Source organism: Meriones unguiculatus, chromosome 5 (genome assembly GCF_030254825.1).
Source record: "Meriones unguiculatus strain TT.TT164.6M chromosome 5, Bangor_MerUng_6.1, whole genome shotgun sequence".
Taxonomy (NCBI): domain Eukaryota; kingdom Metazoa; phylum Chordata; class Mammalia; order Rodentia; family Muridae; genus Meriones; species Meriones unguiculatus.
In genome coordinates, this window is record NC_083353.1 from 12,533,001 (window position 1) to 12,558,862 (window position 25,862).

Genomic DNA, 25,862 nt, shown 5'->3' on the forward strand with positions numbered 1-25,862 from the left:
TTCAAATCAAATGAGAGCTTTATTATCTGTCTCTGTTACACAGTAAGTGAAAATAGCTCAATTTAGAACATTTTGAAACTTGCCTGGATTTCCCATGTACCGAGAGGCCAGTGTCAGACATGTAGCTGACAGTCTGGTCTGGCTCTCATGTCTATGAGATTTCTCCCACAGCTTTAAAGAACTTGTTGTGTTCTTCACAGCATCTTCCTCTTTTCAAATTCCTTCACAAACAGGAGAGAAGAAAAATGCAAATTACACTCATGGGAAAGGGACTGTCAAACCATCTCCTCTAATACCTCAGCTCTGCAGAAGTAAATGCACAGGAACAGGAATCTTGTGCAAAAAGTAGGTATTTTCAAATCAGCCTTTGCCAGCACCAGTCTAAGCAACAAGCAGAGCTTGACTTTTCCCTTTAAACCCCAAAGCCAACAGGGAGGCTTTACCAATCCTTGCATATTCACTGCAGAATTACTGCTGCTGTGGGTGTCACTGTTTATCAGAACCTGTAAGGTTGTGCATTCGAATTCAACAGGCCCTTTAGTAAGGCAATGAAGACTTTCTCAGAGAATAAAATCCAACACTGATTTAGTTAGAATCTGAACAAAATGTCAAGAACCTTAACTTAGAAATCCCTGAAACAAACAAACGCCCAGACAGAAGGAACAAGGTTAGCAGCGGGGCTGCCACCTGCTGGAGCAAAGTGGTAAGGCTTACAAAACGGCATGCCAAACACCTGGCTCACAGACTTTACTAATCTTCCACTCTTCTACCAGCCACTGAGAAATATGATACTCAAAAACAAGATACACAAAGACTTGATAAATAAGGGTTTGGAGTCCCTAAAACGAGGGCAGAGTTCACATCAAAGCAGAACTCTTAAATTCTCTGGAAACTGTTCCCTTCTAGGAAAATAATTTGTGCCTATTTTCAGCTTAAGACATGGGGTTCTGTTGTTAAGAGACAAATGTCATCATGAGCTGTTGTCTTATACACCTTTTGTTTTGCTTTTTCAAGGTTAAAACTCTAATAAAGAGGAAAACAGTAAATGACACGGGACAGTCTGATATTCAAGAAGACATTCTGGAATCACTGCTGGGACTACCAGAGCAGATCAACTGAGGTGCACCACAGTATCCTATTAGAAGGGAGAAGCAAACACTCAGCCGAAATGAAGCTCCTCTAACCTGTGAGTCACTGCAGGGCACCACACAGCCCCGCCTTCCTCACACAGCCCCGCCTTCCTCACACAGCCCCGCCTTCTTCCTCACACAGCCCCGCCTTCTTCCTCACACAGCCCCGCCTTCCTCACACAGCCCCGCCTTCCTCAGGCCCAACCCCAGCACCTCTTTACTGTTTGCTTCTTTAATGAATTGCAGCCCCTCCCTCTGGAAGCAGGCAACTGTGGGGTCAGAATGGCTACATCCCAAGAGCTCTCCTGGAAAGCCCCAAACACCAAACACAAGGCTACAACCCTTCCACATCCCTGGCTAACGATCAGGGCACTAGTGGCCTCTGAAATGCTTTGCACACCATGCCTCGTCAATGACAATCCAGCAAACATGTTTGCCTCAGGAAGGTTTTACAGCACGGCATCAGAACAGTAAGCTGAGGAGAGGGAAGGAACCCAGCCACTGTGTACTCACCTTATACATGGTGGAGCCCAGCTGTGCGGGGGACATGCTGACAACAACACCTGCACTCTGAAGAGCGGCGATCTTCTCTTTGGCACCACCTTTTCCTCCAGCAATAATTGCCCCTGCGTGGCCCATCCTTCTGCCAGGAGGAGCAGTTATACCAGCAATGAAGGCCACTACAGGCTTGGCATTTGGACCCTGAAAAGAGAGGGTATAAATACTTGAAGAGTCAATCAATCAAACTGAACTTCCAATCTGGGACTGCTTCAAGCATTAAGTGGCTCGGGAAGGGAAAATCCACCACTCAACCCAGAGACTGATATTCTCCCCCAGGAGACTCAGCTTTCCGCAACAACACAGAAGTTACTAGGCAAAGCCTTTTACCAGGTGAGTACCAGCACCAGCATCACGCCATAAGCTGTTTCACAGATACCCACCTGAACCCTTCTTTTGATAACTAAAAAAGCACACCCACCTGAAAACTGAGTTTTGTGACCTGTGACAATAATGCAAGACTCAAGACCAATCAGTTGGCTTGTTTTACTACCCAGCTTCACGTCTGGAGTTGTTATCATTCTCATCCTTAATAAATGTCCTCAAAGAAAAAGATGAGGAGTGACAAGACATAGGGTAAGGCCCAGGACTGAATGCAGTCCTACTAAGACTGCATGTCCGTGGACAGGCACATTACTAATGTATAGACCTGGACTTCCTTATATGAAATGAAATGGGTAAGGCACTAATTCTCTCCACTCTAAAATTCTACACTCTAAGAAAGATGATTAAGGTTGACTTTATTAAACAAAAATTCTAGCACACAGACTCATTTACATAACTATCATTTTACTAGATTTTGACATTAAATTTTTTAAAAGTTCACACAAAGGAAACTTCTAAGTTGTTTCTAAGCTCTGGGCTTGCACTGTAGTTCAAGAAATATTATCAGATATTATCAAATGTTTACATATCAATCCACATGATGCCACTCAGCAACACACTGGCTGTAGATGGTTAGGTCTCACAATGAATGCAGGGAGAGCGGGTCTGCAAAGGCAGGACTTGCGCAGCATCAGTCACTGCTGCCTCCCAACCACCCGACACATGCGCACGCAGCACAGCTCTCAGGGCCTGGCTCAGGGACCTACATTCTTAGAAAAGTTACTAAGGGTCTCAAAGCACTTTCCTTCACATAAATAACCAAAGTTCATTCAAATATGCAACCTCTGTGTGTATCAATGCCATGGCAGTAAATTCTAAGCTATCTATTCTAAGTAGTGATATCTAATAACACTATAGTAAAAATTAAAACTGAGGGCCAGTGAAACGGCTCAGCCACCGAAGGCACTTGCCCTGCAGGCCTGGTGGTCTGAGTTCAGTCTCTGGAGCCCATCTAAAGGGGGAAGGAGACTCCATAAAGCTGACCAGTGGTATCCACATGAATGTTACAACATGTGGGGCACAGCTGCACCCACACCCACAAAATACAAAACCAAGTTCTATAAATATTTGTGAATTCACATTAAAAAAAAAAACTTTTAAAATAGTGTCCAAAACATGCTGGTGAAACAAGTGGAATTTACAACTAATTTCTACCACTCTGGCTGTTTAAATTAATCAATTGCTTTTGCAATTGGCTTGTTGTGAAAGCTCATTTAGCTAAAGTACAAGAAGAAAATCCAGCCTCAGACAGACAGACAGAAAAGGATGACATGTTTTAACTGCCGTCAGGATGTCTGTGAATACTCTCTGATACTATACAAGCCTCCTCAAGCGGTCAGTTCTCAAACGTCACATGCAATGCTGCAAACTGGGCAACAGCAAAGAACTTCTGTCCTTTGTCCTGAAATCCCCTCATGTCTTAGTGTCTCAGTGACTCTTTGATCCATAGTGATTTTGTAACACAGACTGTTAAATTGGAAAATGTAAGTTCTTTGGGTATACACATCTTCCATATCAGAAGTTCTCAACCTTCCTAAGACTGCAACCCTTCAATACAGTTCCTAATGTTGTGGTGACCCCAACCACAAACAATTTTTATTGCTATTTCGTAACTGTAATTTTGCTACTGTTATGAATTGCAATGTAAATATTTTTGGAGATAGAGGTTTGCCAAATGGGTCATAACCCAAAGGCTGTTCCAAATGCTTCTAAATTTCACCATTCAGTGTCAACAAGCACAGGCCACCATCACTACCAGCATCAATCTCATCAAAAGTCTTTTACAGAAAACAGAAGGTCCTAAGCTCATGGCAGCAGAAAGCATTTTCTAAACCATTCACTAGAAAGCTCAAATGTTATCATTAACAACAAGTAGCAGCAGTGGTTTTCTGATTTGGCGAGCTTTTGTACTGCGTTCTGAAGAAGTTCTGCCAGACACCCAAGTCCAAAGAACCAGTCTGTCTGTCAGTTGTTCTTCCAAGTGGTTAGTGTTTGCCGGAAGCAGCGTAAGAGTGTTCTCCGTCCATCACAAGGTTCACAATCCTCTTTGCTCACCAGGAGCACTCTTAAGTAAAACTGACTTTGTTTTTACCCACAGACACCTGAGCTAGCCCACTGCTGTGACTCCAGCCGGCTCTGCAGGTCTGATGTGGCTGGCCTGTGCTGGTCCCCACGGCTCTTCCACGCTCTTGAGGAATGCTACTACTGACTTCTACTCTACACTTCACTCAAAGCACTCCTTGCCTTCCTTACAGACACGCAGCTTTTTCACCTGAGACTGCCTCATTACTCTCCTCGCGAAAGAAGCCCAACTCTTCCTCCCACATCTCCCAGGTGCCTGGCTTATGTGGCCCTGCTCTGCCTCTTGCATGTGTGTCTCTCTCACACAGCACACTGGGTGTGCTCTGCTCCCCATGTCCTCCTACTAAGCAATGAGATCCCTGAACAGTCTCCCCAGTTCCCTAAGCCCAAAACCGCTTCAGTGCCTCAGAAACAGAATGAAAAGCAAACAGGCTCCAGCCACTCATTCACTCGCAAGTGGTTTCTGCAGACTATGAGTCTCCTACTTGAATGGTGTTAACATCTATTCATCTGTTCCCTAACGCTCCTAAATGACAATGCTGCTGAACTAGGAAGGAAAGGATTACAAGCTTAGAATGTCAAAGGAAGAGCCAGTGGAGATTTCTGCAGTGGAGAAAACTAGAATTCGACAGCAGGGAAGTGTGGCAAGAAAACAGGACAGAGAGTGATAAGAGATGCGAGAGGCCTACACACAAGGACTGGCTGTGAGACTCAGTGCACTCTGCCACGTCCTTCACCACCTGCCTGCTTCGGCCTTCAGCACACACTACTGACTGTTTACTCCTCGCCAGGTACTGTTGTCCCTTTTATGTAACACTTTGTCCAGATTTTAGTATGTTTATCCTATACTATATGTCTAATCTACTTGTAAGTGTGTATATACCACGTGTGTCTTTCTGCTTCTGGGATCCCTCACTCAGGATGATCTTTGTTTTAAGCTGAGCCATGTACATACCAGGTCTCAAAATAAAATAAAAGACACAAGTTGCTCTGTAAAATCCAACCAGAAATAATAAATGAAACAAATGTGCATGTTTTCCCACTAAACTTGTGAAACTATTCAAGGAAATCAGAGTTGGACCCTAATACACTTTAATATTCAATTTGATAGTGTAACACAGTATCTGATCTCTTTCTAAAGAGAAATCCATTTTTACTTAAAAACTTTTCTGAACTTAAAGACAGTGCGGTGGAAAAACGGCTCAGAGGTTAAGAGCACCGGCTGCTCTTCCAGAGGCCCTGAGGATTCACACACATGCCACTCACACCGTCTGCAACTCCAGTGCCAGGCATTCTGACCCCCTCACACAGACATACATGCAAACACCAATGCACATGAAATAAAAATAATTAAAAAAAAAAAAAGGCAGCCACCAACAATCCATCCTCCTCATTTATCAGCATTCATCAATGCTTTGTATGGACTATGCCAAGGAGACAAGCAGGCTGACATCCACAAGCAGCAACCTGGCACATTAGATGGAGCACGGATCCAAGGAGGTGACAGCCAGTAACTAGAACATGTGCCACATGGGCCTTTGCTCACACTTCCACACTTCAATGGACAACTTAAACAACAGAGAGATTAACTTTCACTCCCTGTTTCAGAAGGTTCATTTGGTCTACAGTGTGCAGTCTGCTGACATCTCTGCGTCCAGGAAGCAGAGAGAGCACGGAGAAGCGGCAGTGCTACTTAACGCCGCAAGGACTTGCCTCTAGTGGCCTGCTTCCTCCAACTAGGCCCCGCTTCTAACGTTTCAGAATCTTTACAGTCGTGCCCGGCAGGGACCACGCCCTCCACATTTGAGCTTACAGAGACCCTTCACATCCAAAGTGTAACACATGCAGTGAAAACCCTGATTGGCCTTTCCTAGAGACAAAGGCACCAGGTGCTGGGGGAGAAACTAGTGGCTGGGGAGGAGTGGAGACATCAGGGAGGGTATGACTGAGACAGCCCAAGTGAGCAAGATGAGGCACAATGCAGAGGGGCATGGGGAACTGTAGGTGAGAGCTCTGAATCTGGACCTGTCGCGGAGTGGACACGGAGTGTGAGAGAAGTGAAAACAGCTCTGAAGTGTCTGCCGTAGATGGGAGCAGGTAACATAATCACACAGTTAAGAGCAGATACAGGAAACAGACTGGGGAGGAACAAGGAGGCAACTACGAAAAGCCCCAGAGGATATCATAGGAAGTGTGAGGTCTACGAGGCCCCCTCTACAGAAACATCAGAACAGTGGCAGCTGGGTTCACTGACACTGCTTCCCTGTTACAGTATCATTCAGACTCTAGCCCTCACACACACTCCAGCACGCTGTGGCAATGAAAGAACCAAAACAGCAAGGCTAAGGAATGTTCTCAACAGAAACAAGACAAGAAACAGGGTGGGGTGGGGTCATTAGGGTATGAAGGATAAGGAAAGAGACTCAGAAGTGAGGGGATAGTTGTTGTCATAGCTTATAACTTCCATGGCGCTGCAGACCTCCACAGATCAAGAACACTAAAAGCAGTCCTTGGAAGCTCCTGAAAGCACAAACAAGTGAAGGAACACTGTGCACCAGGCTTACAGTTGACCTTACTGGCTCCTTTAACACTGCCATATTCACTATTTGTCTTCTGGCACTTCATTCATTCGCTCCTCAGGGCGTTGTTGTTGTTATTGTCTGGCTTTTTATTCATTCACTCCTCAGGATGTTGTTTCTCCCACACGCAAGGAGGGTTATCCCCCTTTTATTTTTAGTGTAAGTATTTTGCCTGCATGTATACGTGTTCACTAATTATGTGTCTTGTACCTGTGGAGACCAGAGGAGGGTACCAGATCCCTTAGAACTAAACTTGCAGATGATTGTAAGCCACCATCTGGGTTCTGTGCAAGAGCAGCAAGTGCTCTTAACCTCTGAGCTGCCTCTCCAGTCCCCATGTCCCCTTTTGCCTGACCTCCTGAAGACCACTTCACACCACTCATTAGCAGTGAAGGCACACTTGAGGTCTTACACCCACAGCTCTCAGTCACATTTACCAGAGCACAGCAAGGGTGACCTACCCAACAGCCTGCTTCCAGCATTGGGGCCTCTCCTCCCTCACCCCTGACTTACCAAAGCCCAACAAAGGAGCTTGGTCCCCTTAGCTAAATGGCATGGTAATACAACAGCACACTACTCCGTCACATATTTAACTCTAAGGCACAGGCAACAGGGAAACTTCCCCTAGAGCATACAGAAAGCTTTCTACTTGATCTTTGGTGTAGAGGGCTTTCTAGCCTAGCAGGAGGCAAAAGCACAGAGAAGGATATAAAAGAAAAGCTCTGTAGAAGGTCAACCTTGAGAAAGACAAAGGACATTCATTTATATTTCCTTGGAATGGAGAAAAAGAACAGCAGGACCTTGGATGTAGGTCAAGCCAAGTAGGGCTGGTGGCCTATGGCCTGAATTCTCTCCACTTGGCAAGAGGCTAACACGTCAGTGAGTGAGGGGTGAGGCCTGGGGTGGAGGGTTCAAAGTAGAAATGTAGAGAACAGCATTGTAGGAAGCATGGAACAGGATGAGCTCAGAAGCTAGAATTTGATGTGTGACAGAATAAAAATACTAGGTTTAAAGTTAGCTTTCATGTTTTCTTGAAAAATTAATCCATTTAAAAAATAAGGGTAATTTCTAAAACAAGCCCCAGTGTCAGTCAGGAGCAAAGAGCTATAGTCTCCCAAACACAGACTTACTGAATTGTGTTCCTTCAGAAACTCAGAAGCATGTTCTTCAGCATGACCACCAATTTCACCAATCAGTACGATACCTTTTGTGGCAGGATCATTCAGGAAGACTTCAAGGCAATCAATAAAATTTGTCCCATTAAAAGGGTCACCTCCAATGCCTGAGAAGGTCAATAAAAAATGTACAGATGAACCAAGGAGTTTATATTAAGAAATATTCTTAGTTTTTATTCTGTGTACCCCTTCAGTATTTTCAGATGGAGCATCACTTTTCAACACCCAAAAATAACAAAATGATACCTGTTTCTGTCTACAATACCACATGCATGGAAATGGTGATCAGTTGCCCATCTTTACAAAACCAGTCCTCTCTATATAACCCATAATACGATTTCACACTTAGAAGCATGCCTTGAAAGAAAATGGGTGTTTAGGGAATGAGTGTGTCTTAACACTTGTTCTTGCTTCTATTTCTTTAAGTGTGTACACAAACTTGAAAACAATGCTCAGAAAGACAGAGCTATTTGCTTTACATACAGCACAGGAAAAGCTTAGCAATGAACACATTTCTTCGCACAGAGAAATTCTTCACAAGTGTGCTGCGGAAAAACTCCTAAGTTTGAAGACACACTATCAGTGAGCAACAGGGTGAAAGGTTCCCTTGCCATCTTCCTGTAGATTCCAGCTGGGAAATGGCAGAGCCTGCACCAAAGCTCTACTCTGATTACATGACATTTAAGAATGAGAACTTGGATAGCAATGAAACAAATGTTCCCTACTCTCTGCCTGCCAATGTTTTATTTTTTAACTTACAAACTGATTGAGGATAGCAATGCTTTGCGCAATGAGGGTGAGAAAAGGAAACATTACTGATTAGGTGGCTCCTAGGTGTCAACTCCTGTTCTCTGCTTTTACCAGCCACTGGTGAATCCCCAAGCTCTGTGAAATGGTGGCATTTCCCTCCATTTACAAGGGAAGAAGAAGATTCCATCCTCAAGAAGATGGAATTGGCAAGTCTGTTTCAGAACCAGTTCTAATTCCCCATCATGCCATGATCTTATGCCTAACATTATGTCCTGAAAATAGAAGGGCTCAATTTGAGTTTACTTATTTAGGTGTTAATAAGAATATTCCAGGGCTCTATTCTATTATTTTTATTATAAAGAGATATTTTTGAAAGGCTTTTAAGAGGTATTTTGAGGATTTGAAGATTTAAAAATGAGAAGCTTGTCTAGTTTTTGGCAAAAAAAAAAAAAAAAAAAAAAAAGAACAAAAAGTCAGGTAATTTCAAAATGTAAACCCTGCTCTGACTTTTTAAAGTGTCAGACTGTCTTGTGTGGCACACAGAGAAGCCCTACGGCACATAACCATCCTCAGCCTTGACTTTCTGCCCAGTGAGCTGCACACCGCAGCCTCAGCTCAGACGTGCCCCGGGGCTCCCAGAGAGAGGCAGTGAGACAAAGGATTCAGTGACTATGAAACACAGAACAGAAGTGTGGTAACAGAATGCCAAATATAAGGAGACATTTCTTCACAGCATGTGAAGTAAGTGATGCTTCGGCACAATGCCCATGCCACAGGCACCTGTACTGCGCACTCCGCAACCTAGAGTCCTCTTGAGAAACACAGAAACCACCACTTCAGCAAACTAAACATGAGATCATAATATTTTCCTACTAAAATGGTATCAAAGCCTATTTATCAACCACTTGATGTCCTTGGCACAGGACAAGCCTCTGAGCTCATCCTGTTCCCTGCTTCCTACAATGCTGTTCTTTACATTTCTACTTTGAACCCTCTACCCCAGGCCTCACCCCTCCCTGTCGCTGACATGTTGGCCTCTTGCTGAGTGGAGAGAATTCAGGCTATAGGTCACAAGGCCACATCTGACTTGACCTAAGGTCTCTGATGTTCTTTTTCTCCATTCCAAGGGAATATAAATTGATGTCCTTTGCCTTCTTCAAGGTTGACCCTCTACTGAGCCAAACTACTCACCAATACACAAGGACTGCCCCAGTCCAACTTGGGTTGTCTGGTGAACTGCTTCGTAGGTCAGGGTGCCGGATCTGGATATAATGCCTTAAAAGGAAGAGCGAAAACTGTCAGAAGTGTGGATGGCACACTGCCAGATGGTAATGGGATAAACACGGCACTAAAAGTCATGTCATGGTTTACCACTTAGATCAACAGTATCTTCAAATTGTAAAGACAAAAAAGGAAGTATGTCATTAGTTAAGGTTGTTTTCTGATTTTGAAACCAATGCCAAGACAAACAAGAAAACCTTAAAATCCCTCTTCTGAGAGTTTTTGTGGAGAGGATAATATTAATATAAACATGGTAGACATAATCCTGCTTAGGGCGGTGGAACAGATTGGCTTTAGGTACTCTATCACTTAACCATCAAAAACAGCATTAATTATATTTAGAAACACTATCTACCCTCCCCACAGCTATTTTTCCAAGAATTTTCATACTATTTAGGCACATTTCCTCTGGATTCAGCCAGTCTCCCACCTAAGTTCCTTATTGCATCAAGCCTGTGTTGAGAACGCCTAACTTCATAACCAAGGTCTATGGGAAAAGAACAGCAGCTCATCAGGCTCGCCTATGCGCCCCTGTGCTGCCCAAAGACAACTAGTCCCATGCAGCAATCTATACAGAACTTACTTTACAACAGATCTACCATGCAGAACAGAGATTCCTAATTCCATACAAGAAAAACTAGCTTTAGTTGTTACAAAATATCAAAATGTTAAATGTTAACTAAAACATTCAGGGCATTACTCTGAAGCCTGAACAGCTTGGACATACCCATGGGTTGCTGTTCTGAATCTCCTGCTTTGGGTAAGACTTTGTCCAAACAGTCACACCTTCCTACTAGGGCTAGAATTCTTGTCTGACTAAAACAAAAACCACAACCATCAGCTAACCATGACCTCAGCTAGCCATGACCATCAGCTAACCATCTCTACCTATAGCCATAACTATTAATGCTAAGTAAGCACAAGTATCACAATAGGACATCATTGATGATGTAGTCTGCAGAATTAGGTTGCGATGTTTAACTTAGCATTAATAGTGATGGCCGTAGGTAGAGATCAGTCAACACTGTTACCAACTATTACTATGGAGAAACAGTATAGCTGAGTCAAAGTTACCCGCAAAGAATCCAGACTGAAGCCTAGCCCAACTAACTTTGAAATGTTGATTGGCCATTTCCTTAAGGAACCAACTAAGTAACAGTAAAATTTTTCCAAAGCATTTTGAGAAAGTCTGTTACATCCACGCAAGCAAAGTAAGTCTCAGGAGGTGGAAGCAAGCAGATCTCTGTGAGTTTGAGGCCAGCCTGGTGTACAGAGTGTGCCCCCAGACAACGAAGGCTACACAGAGAAACTCTGTCTTGAAAAGAAAAGAAAAGAAAAGAAAAGAAAAGAAAAGAAAAGAAAGGGAGAGGGAGAGGGAGAGGGAGAGGGAGAGGGAGAGGGAGAGGGAGAGGGAGAGGGAGAGGGAGAGGGAGAGGGAGAGGGAGAGGGAGAGGGAGAGGGAGAGGGAGAGGGAGAGGGAGAGGGAGAGGGAGAGGGAGAGGGAGAGGGAGAGGGAGAGGGAGAGGGAGAGGGAGAGGGAGAGGGAGAGGGAGAGGGAGAGGGAGAGGGAGAGGGAGAGGGAGAGGGAGAGGGAGAGGGAGAGGGAGAGGGAGAGGGAGAGGGAGAGGGAGAGGGAGAGGGAGAGGGAGAGGGAGAGGGAGAGGGAGAGGGGAGGGGAGGGGAGGGGAGGGGAGGGGAGAGGGGAGGGGAGGGGAGGGGAGGGGAGAGGAGAAGGAAGGAAGGAAGGAAGGAAGGAAGGAAGGAAGGAAGAGAAAGAAAAAAGGGATTCAAAAGAAATGTCAGATATGAATCCTTTCAAACAAATCTAATAAACTTTGTGTTTAGGACAAGGAATTAAAGTCCTTTTATCTTTCCCACCTTGAAAATGTTTTCATATTTAATCCTGCCCATCCAGGAAAACCTTTGTTTACACAAAGGCCCAGAGCTATAGTCCAGTCTAGGAACTGGATGGCCTAAAGTGGTGACCCTTTCTTCCTCCTTTAATTCCCATGTGCTGATTCTTTTCAGACTAGCCAGCTGAGTAAGACTGTGAGGTCTGACCCTGACCAGTAGGGAAAGGACAGTCACTAAAAGCCAAGCATACTTCCTGTCTCTGTGTGTGCTCTTCCACGTGCAGCCTCCTGATCAAGAGTAAAGACATAAGAAGGTGCTCTTCAAGCCATCATGGACACCACAATAAAAGCCAATGCATCCCCAAAAGAACAAGAACGAGTCTGCTGAAGAGCCCTGAAGGAGGACAGGTAACTGGAACTCTACCCTCACTAAATACAAAATGGCATAGTCATCTCCTCCAACTATCTGGCAACTTCTTTAAAAGTCAAACATAGTTAACTTGTGTTCTTGTCAATTTTGCCCAATAGAAATCAAAGTGTATCCAAAGCAAGGCCTATATTTTAGTACTATTCCTAATGCTCAAACATGAAAATAACCCAAATGATCACTAAGAAAATGGATAAACAACAGCTGTAAAGCTGCATAGAGCAGACAGCTGCTGAGCAAGAAGCCAGTGTTCACCACAGACACAGAAAGCACAGAATAATGGAATTTTTGTTTTTTTAATCTATCAGAGAGTAACAAATTTACTCACCTACTTTTCCTTTCTTGTGAATATGGGCAGGCATGATGCCAATTTTGCACTCTCCAGGCTGGAGGAAAGTAAATTGCATTTTCAGAAAAGTTCCAAAGAAAAATTCTAACTAAGTCAGACACACACACACACACACATTTTAATTAATTTGACCATTTAACTTCATGAAATGCTAAATACAGGCTTCCTTCATATTTTGCACTCACATTGATGATTCCGGGGCAGTTTGGCCCAATTAGCCTCGTCTTTCCTTGGCGTGTCAGTTTGTGCCTGACGCGTACCATATCCTGCTGTGGGATACCTTCAGTTATGCACACAACCAAGGAAATTTCCGCGTCAATTGCTTCATCGATGGCAGCAGCAGCAAAAGGAGGAGGGACATAAATGACAGACGCTGTCGCGCCTGTTTTCTCCTTGGCCTGAAACATGAATCACAGCTGACTGAGTCCCAGATAAATATATTTAACAGTCTAATTGGAATATTGTCTAGAAAGGGGCCACAGTCAGGCTCTCCTCACTGCCCCCATTCTGTAGTTCAGGACACAGTCAAGCAGAGCCTCTTCTCGGTCCCCTCTGAAGGCCACTGTGAATAAAAGCTTCTGTACATCTCACCCAATCAAAGGCCAGCAAACCTCACACACTGCCTGACGTGCACCTGTGCTCTTCCTCCCTGAGACTGCACAGCTTCACTCTTCTTCCCAGTCTCACTAAGAGGACCCAAACTCTGCTCCTCCTTAGAAGACCCAAGGCCAGGGAGCCCAAGTGGTCAGAATCTGGCCTTCAGGCATTTGTTTTAAATCTATGGTAAATATCATCAACAAACAGTAAAAGTAGTGTTATAGATTTATCTTTATGGGGTGTGTGTGTGTGCGTGTGTGTGTATGCGTGTGTGCTCACGCTGACATCATACAGGTGCCCTCAGAGGTCAGAAGAGCATGCTGGAGCCCCTGAAACTTGAGTTACAGGCAGTTGTCAGGAGTCCAGTGTGGACGCTGGAAAGTGACCAAACTCAGATCTTCTACAAGAGCAGCAAGTGCTCTCAAGCCCACTGCTGGCCAGTCCCCCATGCCAAACTGGGGTGTCCTTACGTGATATTCCTCACTTAATACATACTTAATAGGAATCAATAAATCAAACCGAGTGTATACACAAACAAAGAAGTGGATTAAATAACCATTACATGTGTGTCACCCATGCAATGCATGGCCATTTACAGTGTCACTCTGACCACTGTTCTCTATGTGGCCATAACCTGCTCTATATGTGGCGTTGGCACATATCCATTCTTCTACTCATCTTTTGTTTCAGTTTTTGTTATTGCTGTTTTTCTGAGGCAGGGTCTCTCTAAAATAGCCCTGGCTGTCCTGGAACTCACAGTGTAGACCAGGCTGGCCAGAACTCACAGAGATCCACCTGCCTCTGCTGGGATTAAAGGTGTATACCACCAAGCCCAGCTCTCCATCCACCTTTCTGTGTGGCCATGCCTCCTACTCTAATGGAAGTCCTATAGCCACCGAGACGACAAATGCTCTGATTACAAGAGCAGCAGCACCTGTTCCACAACAGGCCTGTGAAGACTTGAGCGGGAATCAGCCAGGTTTCCGGAGACTCCTGAACCAGAGTATTCCAGTTTACAAATCAGGATTCTGAAGCCTGGGGGAGGGGCTGGGGCTCAGAAGGCCTCCTCCCCGAAGGACTAACAGTAGTTAATGTTTGTGGCAGGAATGGATGTCATTTTCTTCAGTGTTGTAGCCACTGGTAAGTTATCCTTGCTCAAGTAGCCTCCAAACCAGGCACAGGCAAGCCACTCCAAAAAACCTAAGTGTGTCACATACATGAAGACTCAAAGTAGGAGGGAAATTCCTGGGGAAGAAGAGCTCCATTCGGTGAGAAAGAATGGGGCGTGAGAATGACTAACATATATTACACATACACACACCTGTGTATGTATATATATGTGAATATACATATATTTTAAATATGTATGTGTATGAAATTGCCAAAGAATTTTTTAAAAGAAAAGAAGATGCTGGGATCAAGACATAGATATGGCAGTACATGCCTTTAATTCCAGCACTCCAGGGGCAGGCAGATCTCTAAGTTCAGGGCCAGATTAGTCTACATAGCAAGTTCCAGGACAGCCAGCGCTACATACTTTCTCAAAAACAAACCACCAAACAGAATATCGTAAATAACTACAAAGTCACATAGTCAGAAAGGGGCAGAGCTAATACTTAATCCTGAGTATATCAGGATTCTGATGCTGAAACGTCTCCTCATTGCAGCTATAGCAGGCCACTCTCTATAATCAAGACAGGAATCAAAATGTTTTTGGAAGGCTGGACCAAAGGATTTTACACAAACTCTAAATGTAGAATATATAGGTGAAGTAGAGGAAAAAGCACAAGTAAAAGACAGTGTCTTGAAGAATCCGCCCTGAATGAGTTCATGCTGCCAGAGACTGCGTTTTGACCACTATGTTCCCAATAAACAGCGTCATCTCAACAGTGTCCAGATAACAGTCAGAGCACACTGACAGTTTACCTACAATCACGGGAAGGATTAGAAATCATTTATTTTAGTTAGAAAGATGTAACAGTAAGTCTGTTGTGGCGGTACATGCCTGCAAAAATTCCAGCCCTCAGGTCTCAGACACCGGTTAGAGCAGCGGTTCTCAATCTGTGGGTCACAGTTCCTTTGGGGATCAAATGACCCTTTCACAGGATTAGTCTTAAAACCATGGAAAAACACAAACATTACATTATAATTCATAACAGTAGCCAGTAGCAAAATTACAGTTACGAAGCAGCGACGAAGATAATTTTATGGCTAGGAGTCACCCAACAAGAGGGACTGTATTAAAGGCCGCAGCACTAGGAAGGTTGAGACGCACTGAGTTAGAGGACCGTGTGTCCAAGACTGTCGGGTTAATGACAGACAAGGGGGCGGGGAAGCAGTAATAAAAGGGAGCTAAGGAAAAGATGGAACTCAAGGTCAGAACCAACAGATCGCGGGCATGTCACATTTTACTGAAAAACAAATCCCCAAATTCTCCTATCTTATGACTACAAACACTCCAGACACAGGCAACAAGTCCTGCGCACAGGGGAGCCATATGCAAAATCAATATTATTCTTATTCAGAAAGTTCTTTGTAAGAGCTGAATGGGAAAGTAAGGAACAGTATCTGTCAAGGACCTTACAGCATCTCCAAATTCCATCTGCCTGTGTCACAATGAATAACACATAACCTGACTCAAGAAAACTATTGGTTTACAAAGCCTAAAAACTGAAAGGGGAAAAAAATAAAAAAGACTAAAATCCCGTATTTGTAACTTTTTCTACATTTTAAACTTTCTGGGGTAAAATCACTTTAAAGAAACAGCAATTGGTGAAGAAAGCAGATCTAAATACTGTCTGTTGGCACACGACACTCTAAGTGCCCGTTCTTGGCTGGGACACCTCGGGCAGAAGCCTCAGGCTCTGCAGCAGCAGCACCCTGGACCTCCGTGTAAGGGCACCTGCTGTGGAGGGTACGGGAAGCCCGGCCGGGCACTGTGCATGAGGCACCCAGCACCGCTCTTGCCTCACAGTGTACACCCGAAACAGCTTCTCACACAGCTGCTGACAGAAGCCAGGCCACAGCCCCTTCAACAGATAACACACATCTTTAGCAAAACCCACTGCTGGATTTTACCACAGTCCCAATTTCTCAAGGTTACTAGATATCCAGAAAACAACATGGAAGGCACAAAACTAAGACCTCTACCCACTGAATGCCTGTCTTTGCCTTGCTTTTTCTCAGAAACCATTACTTACTTCCTTCACAGTATCAAAGACGGGTAAGCCCAGGTGTGTCTTGCCACCCTTCCCTGGCGTGGTTCCTCCCACGAGTTGGGTGCCGTATTCCAAGGCCTGCTGGCTATGAAAGGTGCCCTGTGAAGAAAAAGCACAATAGCCATAAAAGAGGCAGACAGAGGCAGGTGAGAAGCAAGGGCAATCTCAGCAACTTGGGAAGAGAAAAGCACAGCGAGTGCTCCTGGGCAACAGCCCAAGCCACGCCCTCTCTCCCACTTGGCAAGCACCGCCATCAACCCTCAAGTAAAACTGGCCTCTGCAAAGGCAGAAGAGCCAGGAAAGAGTCTGTTTCTAGTCCCTTCTCTGTAACTGGCTGCTGACTGAAAAACCCTGTTGCTGGCTTGAAAAGCCATCCCATTTTCCCTATTCCTCATCTCCTTATACCCCACGTGGACCAATTTCAGATCCATTACGAATCATATCTGTCCAACTCTGGCTCTTTCACTTTAAATTACATATACAGCAAAAGCACAACTTGGTTTAATCTAATTCAACACCACCCACCGTGACACATACATGCACACACACAAATAGTAACTAGAGAAAGCCCAAGGCTCTGTTCACAGTTGTTACTTTAATTAAGCATCAGTGAAGCCTCACTGGGTCTTTCCGACTTCCCTGCCACTTCCTGCATTCCCTGTAACCCACTTTCTCTGACAGCCTTCCTGACCTTTGGGACAAGGGCCTTCCTTGTCATGGGAGACCATCTGGCACCATACTGAACAGTATTCCCAAACTCGTCCCATGACAGGCCACACCACACCCTCCCCCAAGCCCACCAGAGCAATGGCTCTGGAGATTAGGAGATGCTTTTCCACTAACATTCGTGCCTGTTTCCTCCTGTTCTCCTCTCTTCTTCTCTTCATCTCAGCCAATGCCTTCCGGGATGCCACCCTTACCAAGGCAGCAAGTAGACTCTCTGTGGTGATGCTTGCCACTCACACTCCTCACACAACTAGCCAAGACCTCTGCCACAATTTCTGTTTCCATTCCTCAGTTGAGGGACATATGGGTTGTTTCCAGATTCTGGCTATTATGAATAAAGCTGCTACAAACATGGTTGAGCAAATGTCCTTATGGTATACTTGAGCATCTTTTGGATATATGCCTAGGAGTGGTATAGCTGAACCTTAAGGTAGCACTATTCCTAATTGTCTGAGATAGCACCAGTTTGATTTCCAAAGTGGTTGTACAAGTTTACATTCCCAGCAGCAATGGAGGAGGGTTCCCTTTCTCCACATCCTCTCCAGCATGTATTGTCACTTGAGTTTTTGATCTTAGCCATTCTGATGGGTGTAAGGTAAAATCTCAGGGTCATTTGATTTGCATTTCCCTGATGACTAAGGACATTAAACATTTCTTTAAGTGTTTCTCTGCCATTTGACATTCCTCTATTGAGAATTCTGTTTATCTCTGTACCCCATTTTTTAAATGGATAACTTGATTTGTTGCTGTTTTACTTCTTGAGTTCGAGAAGACAGGATCTCCACAAAGAGAGCAACAGAACCAAAAAACCTGGGCAAAGGGGTCTTTTCTGAGACTGATATTCCAACCAAGGACCATGCATAGAGATAATGTAGAAGCCCTGCACAGATGTAGCCCATGGCAGCTCAGTATCCAAGTGGATTCCCTAGTAACGGGAACAGGGACTGTCTCTGACATGAACTTAGTAGCTGGCTCTTTGATCACCTCCCCCTTGGGTGGTAGCCTCACCAGGCCACAGAGGAAGACATTGCAGCCACTCCTGATGAGATCTGATAGGCCAGGGTCAGGTGGAAGGGGAGGAGAACCTCCCCTAACAGTGGACTGGGGAAGGGGTATGAAAGAAGAGGGAGGGAGGGCAGAAATGGGAGGGGATGAGGAAAGGGGCTACAAAGTGAATAAACTGTAATAAATAAAAAAATTAAAAGAAAAAAAAAAGACTCACAATTACTAAAAGTACAAGCACAAGGAAAGTGGGTGAGAAACAGCTTAATTGGAAGGAACTAAAAGACCCCAAAACTAGCACTCAGGAGGCATAGGCAGAGCTCTATGAGCTCAAAGCCAGCAGGGCTACCCAGTGAGGCTCTTTCAGAGAAGAGAGGAAAAGAAAAGAAAGAATAGCAAAACTAACCCTGGAATCAAAGACTTGAATAAATCATTACCTAATTTAGAAAGCTTCCTAACTCAGAGTCAGTTCCAAATACTATTTATACATGGAGCACAGCTCTTACAAAGACATCAGAGATTACAGCGTCACAAGAATGTCATATAGTTCAATGAACAGGAAAAAAAATCAAGCGTAATGAACTTCCTCAAGAATGTGATTATGGTTAATAAAATGTAACTAATAATAAAAATCAAAAAATAAAATAAACAAATAAAGCTGCTAAGAACATTAAAAAAAGAATGTGACTATGTGCTAATATGACATACACAAGAGTAAACTGTACTTGGAAAGAAGGTGGCAGATGCACCCCACACCTCTGTGATCGTCCTGCGAGGACACCTGTATGTAGACATGGTACTTGTAATATCTGGCTGGCATTCTGCGATCACCCTGCAGATTAAAGGCTTGGCAAGCTTATCTGTGGGACTGTGCCTGCATCTACTTTTGTGAATTGCATTAGGGCAGTTCTACAGGACAAATGCTGTTAAAAAAAAATGCATTATGTAAATACAAAATATTTGCATGTGTTTTTTGAATGAGACACAGGGTCCACAGAAACAACTCTGCAAAGCAAACACAAACCCTGCCCTCTTCAGGATTGTCTCTTCACTGACACCTGTGTAGCTTTTTCTGAACTGAAAACAAAGACTGATGTTTACCATCTCATTCCTCAGAAAATTGGGGTACCTGTAGTTTTCATCTGGAAGGACATATGCCAAGTTTACAGAGGATTCCTGGTGAGCAGAATAACTGGAAAGAGGGAGAGGAGACTCATGACGGTTTTACTGCAGAATCAAATCATGGGCACATTCTAAGGCAGAAGTAGGGAGAAGGAAATGTGTGACTAGAAAAGAATGAGATACATAAGAGCAAGCTTGCCCTCTGACTTCTTCAAAGACCACTTGCCCCAGAGAAAGCACTCGATGGGAGAAGTCACATGATGGTTCATCTGCCCACACTTTGCAAGAACATTTCTGTATCTGTGCATTTCTCCACACTGAGGTATGGATTCCAAGTTTAACACTTTCTTTATAGTTTACCTGTTTATAGTTTATTTACCTGTTCCTATTCAAAGGAACGGTAACCTGCTGGAGGAAAATCAGGAGTCTTGTACCTGCTGAAAGATGGGGAAGGGGCTGCCCGGAACAGTTGTTCCTGTGCATTCTCAAGCTAAGATTAAACAGTGTTCATCTTACAGACTCATAACACCACCTGACTTCCTCCTAACACACAGCCCCTTAGTGTACAGTATAATTCTGTGTCGATCATATATTATTACTATTTATGTTATTGAAAGTAGAGGATGAATTTTACATCTTTGGTCTGCACTTTAAATGAAAATGTAGATGCACATACCTGCTTGCCTGTGAAGCCCTGGCAAATAACCTTCGTGTTTTTATCAACATAGATATTTTTCCGGGAAGCCGTGTAAGACCCGTGTCGTATCCCATTCTGTTGCACTGAGAAGTAGAGAAAACATGACAGATTATAATTTCCCCACACTGCTGAAGCACGATTTGAATTCAGTAACTCATTCTTTCAAAAGAAAAAAATCTTCTAACGTAAGAGCAAGGCTGCAATGAGCCAACTTAATACTACTTCTTAAATAGACAGGTGCATCTCGGAGCCAGGTGCACCGCGGGCACAAACCAGAAAAAACAAAGGGGCCTGCTCTCCTCCCAGCACCCTTTTCGCTACCGAGAAGCACAGTCTTCTAGCACTTTCTAAACTGAGAAAGAAAAGCTGAAATTTGTAGCTTTCATTCCCCACAAAGGAACCTGGGAATCAAATTTAAGGGTCTGCAATCATTCCTTCTAAGTTTGCCATGAGCAGCACCTCACTCCAGTGTGAACCCCTGTGAACACAGGTGAGCTACGAGGCACACCTCGTACATTTGGGAATGTGAGAGTGATTCTGTAGTTTATTCCTCAGTTAGGGCAATGCAGAGAATGCAAAGTCCTGGGATAAATCTGACTTACTTTGAGCCCTTCTGATGCAGGATTCAAAACTCACATATAAAACAGAGAAAATAAAATGAGCTCCAAAGTAGATAAGAGAAATATGAAAGTGAACAAATAAAAAGGTCACATTCCTAAGTCATTTCTGGCAACCCATCTCAAGGAAGGCAGAAATATAAGTAGCTACGACACCCAACTCCTACGTCAACAGTCAGAGCAAAGAACCACGCATGCCTTCTAAACCTCCACAGAGCCACTTACGCTGTCTTCTCTATGGCCCATCCTGGCCTCTTCAAAGCAGCAAGGCCTTCTACCTACATCAGAGGAGCCCATGAAAGCTGGCTCCAGAACAAAGCTTTCTCCGCGTCTATTCCTCAGCGCCTACCCTGCACACTTTTACACTTCCTGGTCTCCAGACATCAGGTGCCACCACTGAAGAAGCACGGACCAGCTTTAGCCTGATCCTCTGGGAAAGTGTTTGCATGTAACAGCAGCTGCACTCCTGAACCAGACTATGCTGAGCAAGGGCTGTGAGGGCACTCTGCAGCTGGCACAGGGAACAGCCAAGAGACACCAGGACAGGGCTTCAAGGCCTGTGAGGCTGACCCCACTGCACTGTGCAGCAGAGCCCAGGGATGCTACTCAGATCACAAACATACTGAGAAAGGCCATAAACAAGAACCACAGCAGATAACGATGATAGAGCAATGAGAGACTGAACTTTACTGATACAGAGAAAACGAACACACTAAATTAAACTGCAGGCCAGTAGAACAGCCTAAAGATGGCCACCAAGAATATGCTGATGGTGAGAGCTAGGGGCCAACTCCACAGGCTTGGCCAGCATAGCCTTGGTACTGTTCCCAGAAGCAGCTGAGATCACTCTCAGAAGCCAGACAGGCCTGAGCTATAGTGTTTATGGTCTGCTGGTCTCCAGCAATACAATCCAGGGCATTGCTTTTGATATTCTTAACCTTTCTATCTGTAAATGGGCTAACAGCTGCTCACAGGGAGTGAATGGTATTAAGATGATGCCTGTGGATTAGGCATCAAATTGCCTGGTACATTCCTGAAATCCTCCATAAGCACAAAGATAAAGCTTCCCCTAAAGCAGTGGTTCTCAACCTGTGGGTCAGGACCTCTTTGTGGATCGAACGACCATTTCCTAAGGGTCACCTAAAACCATCAGAAAACACAGGTATTTACATTATGATGCACAGAAGAAGCAAAATTAGTTATGAAATAGCAATGAACATAATTCTACAGTTGGAGTCACCACAACCCGAGAAACTGTGTTAAGGGACTGCAGCATTAGGGAAGTTGAGGACCACTGCCCTTTTAGAAAATAGAAAGTTCACACTTCACAATCAAGCAAGTCCAACATCCAGAGAGAGAGAGAGAGAGAGAGAGAGAGAGAGAGAGAGAGAGAGAGAGAGAGAGAGAGAAGGATGGATGGACCAGCATGGGAGGTCAGAGAATAACCCTGTAGGGTCAGCTCTCTCCTTAAGCCTTTATATGGGTTCCACGGATGGGACTGAGGTCGTGTGACTTGTGTGTAAGTGCTTTTACCCACTGAGCCCTCTCACTGGGGCTCAGTAGTAGAATTGCGTACATTCTACTATGCACAAATAAACTAACCTCTAGCTCCACTGTATACTATGTGGCATTCACTCCATAGACGGACATTCGTATGGGGAAATCTCACTGTAAAAATACAGATAAGCATGTGCCTCACCCGCTAATGTGTGATTAAATAAGTTTGCATACAGCATGCAAAACAATGGCTCGGGTATCCTTATAATCACTGCTGCAGCCTGAGCACAGCAAACTTCTGTAAGAAGTCAGTGTGGCAGCTATCCGCCAGGTGCTCGAGGTCATGAGAGCTTAAGACAAGACTTGGATCCTTCGCACAGAAGCCTCCTGACTCTGTAACAGAACCAAATGTTTAGCAAAGAAGCCCAGAGCTACAAAAGGAAAGACTGAAATAAGTAGGATGCCAAAGGAAGGAACTGGGTACTGAGAAAGCTGTTTTCCACAGTCAGGTCTGTCCCTAGCCAGTCCTCTCTCCTACAAGCAGCACCTACACCATTTACAAGATGGCTGGCATCATTAATGTTGCAATAGATAGCAAAGAGTGGCTGTCAGGTGAGACTCAAGCCTTTGATGACCAGTACCCCTAACCAATGACCTGACTCTGTTGGTGACAACACTCCTCAAGTCAACCCTGAAAACTATGTCACTGTCTTCTTTATCAGGTATACGTTACCATGAATTCAACAATGTAAACTTACTCACTATTCTGGCCCACCTGCAGCTGGATTATCAAAGAAACTAATTACAGAGAAAACCATTTGTCCAGCTCACAAACTGAGCCTTATCTGTCCAGCCTGCAGTGAGGACTCCTTTGCCTGTACTACCACATGGCAGAAGAGCAACATGGGAAATAACAGGATGCCAGGTGCTAGCCAAGTCCACGCAATAGCCATGCTTGGTAACTCATTCTAGGAGGAGAAACCCTGACGGACTTCTAGGCACACTGTTGGGGTGATCTAAGCACCTTCCGTTACTCCTCTTAAAAGTTCTACCACGTCCCCTGTTAGCACACTGGAGACTCCTAGCATGTGAACTCTTGGGGCACACCCAAACCCGTCCTAAGCACAGCTTTATATACAAAGGCTATTGTGATCCCCACATGAAGAGGCCATGTTGTGCTTGTTGTGTGACAAAACTTCTCCCGGGGAGATGCAACACACGCATCTACATACCCCAAACAGGGAGCTCAAAACAGACCAAAGTACAAATAACAACGAAGTCCAGCTTAGTGAACCAATGTGCTGTACTGGGGTTACTGACTTGAGCAGAAATGACCAACGTCCACCAGAGCACGAGTGACAGCCCACAAAGCTAGGAACCTGGAGCACACTGCACAGTCTGCAGGCAGCTGAACAGGCTGGGCAGTGCCCTTTTCTGGTACCCCAGTTGGCCTAAATCTCTTCCAAGAAGCTTGGCTTCTTTCTGCTTCTTCCAAGCAGCTGGTCAGGCCTGAGAGTCTTCTTGGCAGCTTGGCTTCTTTCTGTCTGAGGGGCTCAGCTTTGATTGCCTACTCTGACAGGGATGGGTCTAGTGAATCTGGTCAGTTTAGAGACTTCCTGTACCTATTTAGAGATGTTTGTTTTCCTTTTTAAAAGCTTCCTGCAAGATGGGATGTTTTAATTGCAGAGGAAACTGTTACACAACAGACCTACAGGGAGCACCTCAGCAGCTACTTACACGGGTACAGAGTTAGACACTCTTTGCTGGATGTTCCTAGCCCACTGGCTGACGTGCACATCAGGCGTCCCAGGTCTTAACCCACAAACTATTCCAATTAAGCTACATTAGGACCATAACCAACACATTAGTTTTTAAACTCTACTGACCACAGTAATCACTGGCATAGCTAATTTCTTTCTGCCCTTCTATCTACAACACATTCAAGTATCCTTTTAATCATTCAAGGAAGAGCTCCAGAAAACTTTCCCAAATGTGCTCAACTCTTTCCTATTTGGCAAAGTTATCAAGTCAGACCTTTGTCCTCAAAGGCTTGGCAATGAGGTACAGCTCCTGGATGAACACTTATCCTTGAACACTTTCAGGATATTCAAGAAAGGCATTAAGGCCCACCTACTATTTTATGCAAGAAGAAACAGAAACAACACATAACAAGGAATAGAGTTACTTGAATATTTATTCATGAGTTGTAAATTGACTCATTTTTTTCTGCACAATGAAACCAAACCACTCGTCACTTGCTAACAGCTCTTAAATCTGGATATATCTGACAACTTTAATTGGCAATCATTTCTCCTGTCAGTGACAGGCAGGTCAACGCTGTGCTTTACAAACCACACTCTCTCAGACTCATTGCAATATGGTGCTATTGGTTTGGTTTGGTTTGGTTTGGTTTGGTTTGGTTTTTAAGACAGGTTTCCCTATGCAGGCCTGACTGTCCTGGAACTCACTTTGTAGACCAGGCTGGCCTCAAACTCAAAAATATCCACCTGCCTGCCTCTGCCTCCTAAGAGCTGGGATTAAAGGCGTGGGCCACCACACTTGTCAAAAAAATCGTTTTTTTAAAAGACTATCATACAAATATGAACGGATTAGCCAGACTTCAAACAGGACGTTACTGGTCCCAACGTTGTGTTCTAACATACCTGAGACTTTGGACGCGGCAATAATTTTCTAGAGTCAGCACTACTGAAAGCGTAGCAACTCCCGAAGATAAGACTCAGACATGGAAGTGTTCACAGAGCCTCGTAAGGAGTAAATGCCTGCTAACCCTAAGCTACTCCGCGCCTACAGGGCGGTGGGGACTCTGGGTGCATAACCGCCTTTCCGTTGGCCCTACTACTGCTCCACACAACGGTCAAGCTGTGCCTGTACTCCAAGTGCAGGACCCTGCAGTAACAGGACACAGCCTCTTCACCCAGGACGCTCACTCTCCTAGCAGAGTCCATCCTGGACCTCTTCACCTTTGGCTCCAAGTGCGGGCCAGCCTAGACGCCACCTCACCCCACCACTCGTTACCGCGGGGACCAGAATAAGTTCCCGGGTCTGCAAGACGCCCTGACCCGAGGTCTGTCTCGCCCGATCCGCGGCCCCACTGGACAAAGCCTCCTCCACCCGGAGAGCTGCCACTAGGGTCTGGCCCCGTGGCTCCTCGCTCCTCCCGGGGCCACCCCCGGGTCCGGGACGGGGAGCCCTAGGCCTGCGGAAACATGGAGGGAGAGCCCTGGCACGACTCACGGAGGAAGGTGCGCGACAGCAGGCGGGCAGCAGCGAGGCCGCTGCTGCCGGAGACCATGGTCGCGGTCGCAGCTGCAGCTACTAACGCCGCGGTCATCCCCCAATGACACTCCCAGGCCCCAGGGACCTTGGCGTGAGCCAAGGCTCCCGAAGAAAGGTGTCCAGAGAAGTCGACTGACTATATTGCTCTTCTCAGAGTCTCTCTCAAACAGAGAAAGTCACGGGCGGAAAAATAACAGATGAGCACCGTTTAAAAAGCAGACAATAGCTCTATTCTTCCCAAAATATAGGTTTGGTTACCCATAAGAATAACGGCAAACTTGGGGACAGGCCACGCGAGGCCCGGTCGACGCGTGGTGTTGTGGGAAATGTAGTTTAGAGTAGGCCGCGTGCAGAAAGGGAAGTGCTAGGGTGAGACTTAAACTGTGGCGTGGATACCCAAGAAAAGCAGTGACTAATGCTTAGGGGAGGCTCCATCAGCAATGCCATACAGCAGACAGTGGGCCTGCGCCTTGATTTTCCTCTCCCGATACAGAGAAGATAACACCTCCCTTTCCTTCCCA

At 45.0% G+C, this 25,862-nt stretch overlaps 1 protein-coding gene across 1 annotated transcript; it reads right to left on the reverse strand.

Moving 5' to 3' along the window:
* Suclg1 (succinate-CoA ligase GDP/ADP-forming subunit alpha) lies at positions 1 to 25,590 on the reverse strand. The gene is made up of 9 exons (XM_021652448.2): positions 25,300 to 25,590; positions 19,910 to 20,013; positions 16,366 to 16,482; positions 12,754 to 12,966; positions 12,548 to 12,605; positions 9,850 to 9,933; positions 7,864 to 8,015; positions 1,644 to 1,832; positions 1 to 221 (listed from the first exon to the last, which is right to left on the reverse strand). The coding sequence occupies exons 1-9, from the start codon at positions 25,394 to 25,396 to the stop codon at positions 195 to 197; spliced, it is 1,041 nt and encodes a 346-aa protein (XP_021508123.1). The 5' UTR covers positions 25,397 to 25,590; the 3' UTR covers positions 1 to 194.
* Positions 25,591 to 25,862: the final 272 nt, after the last annotated feature.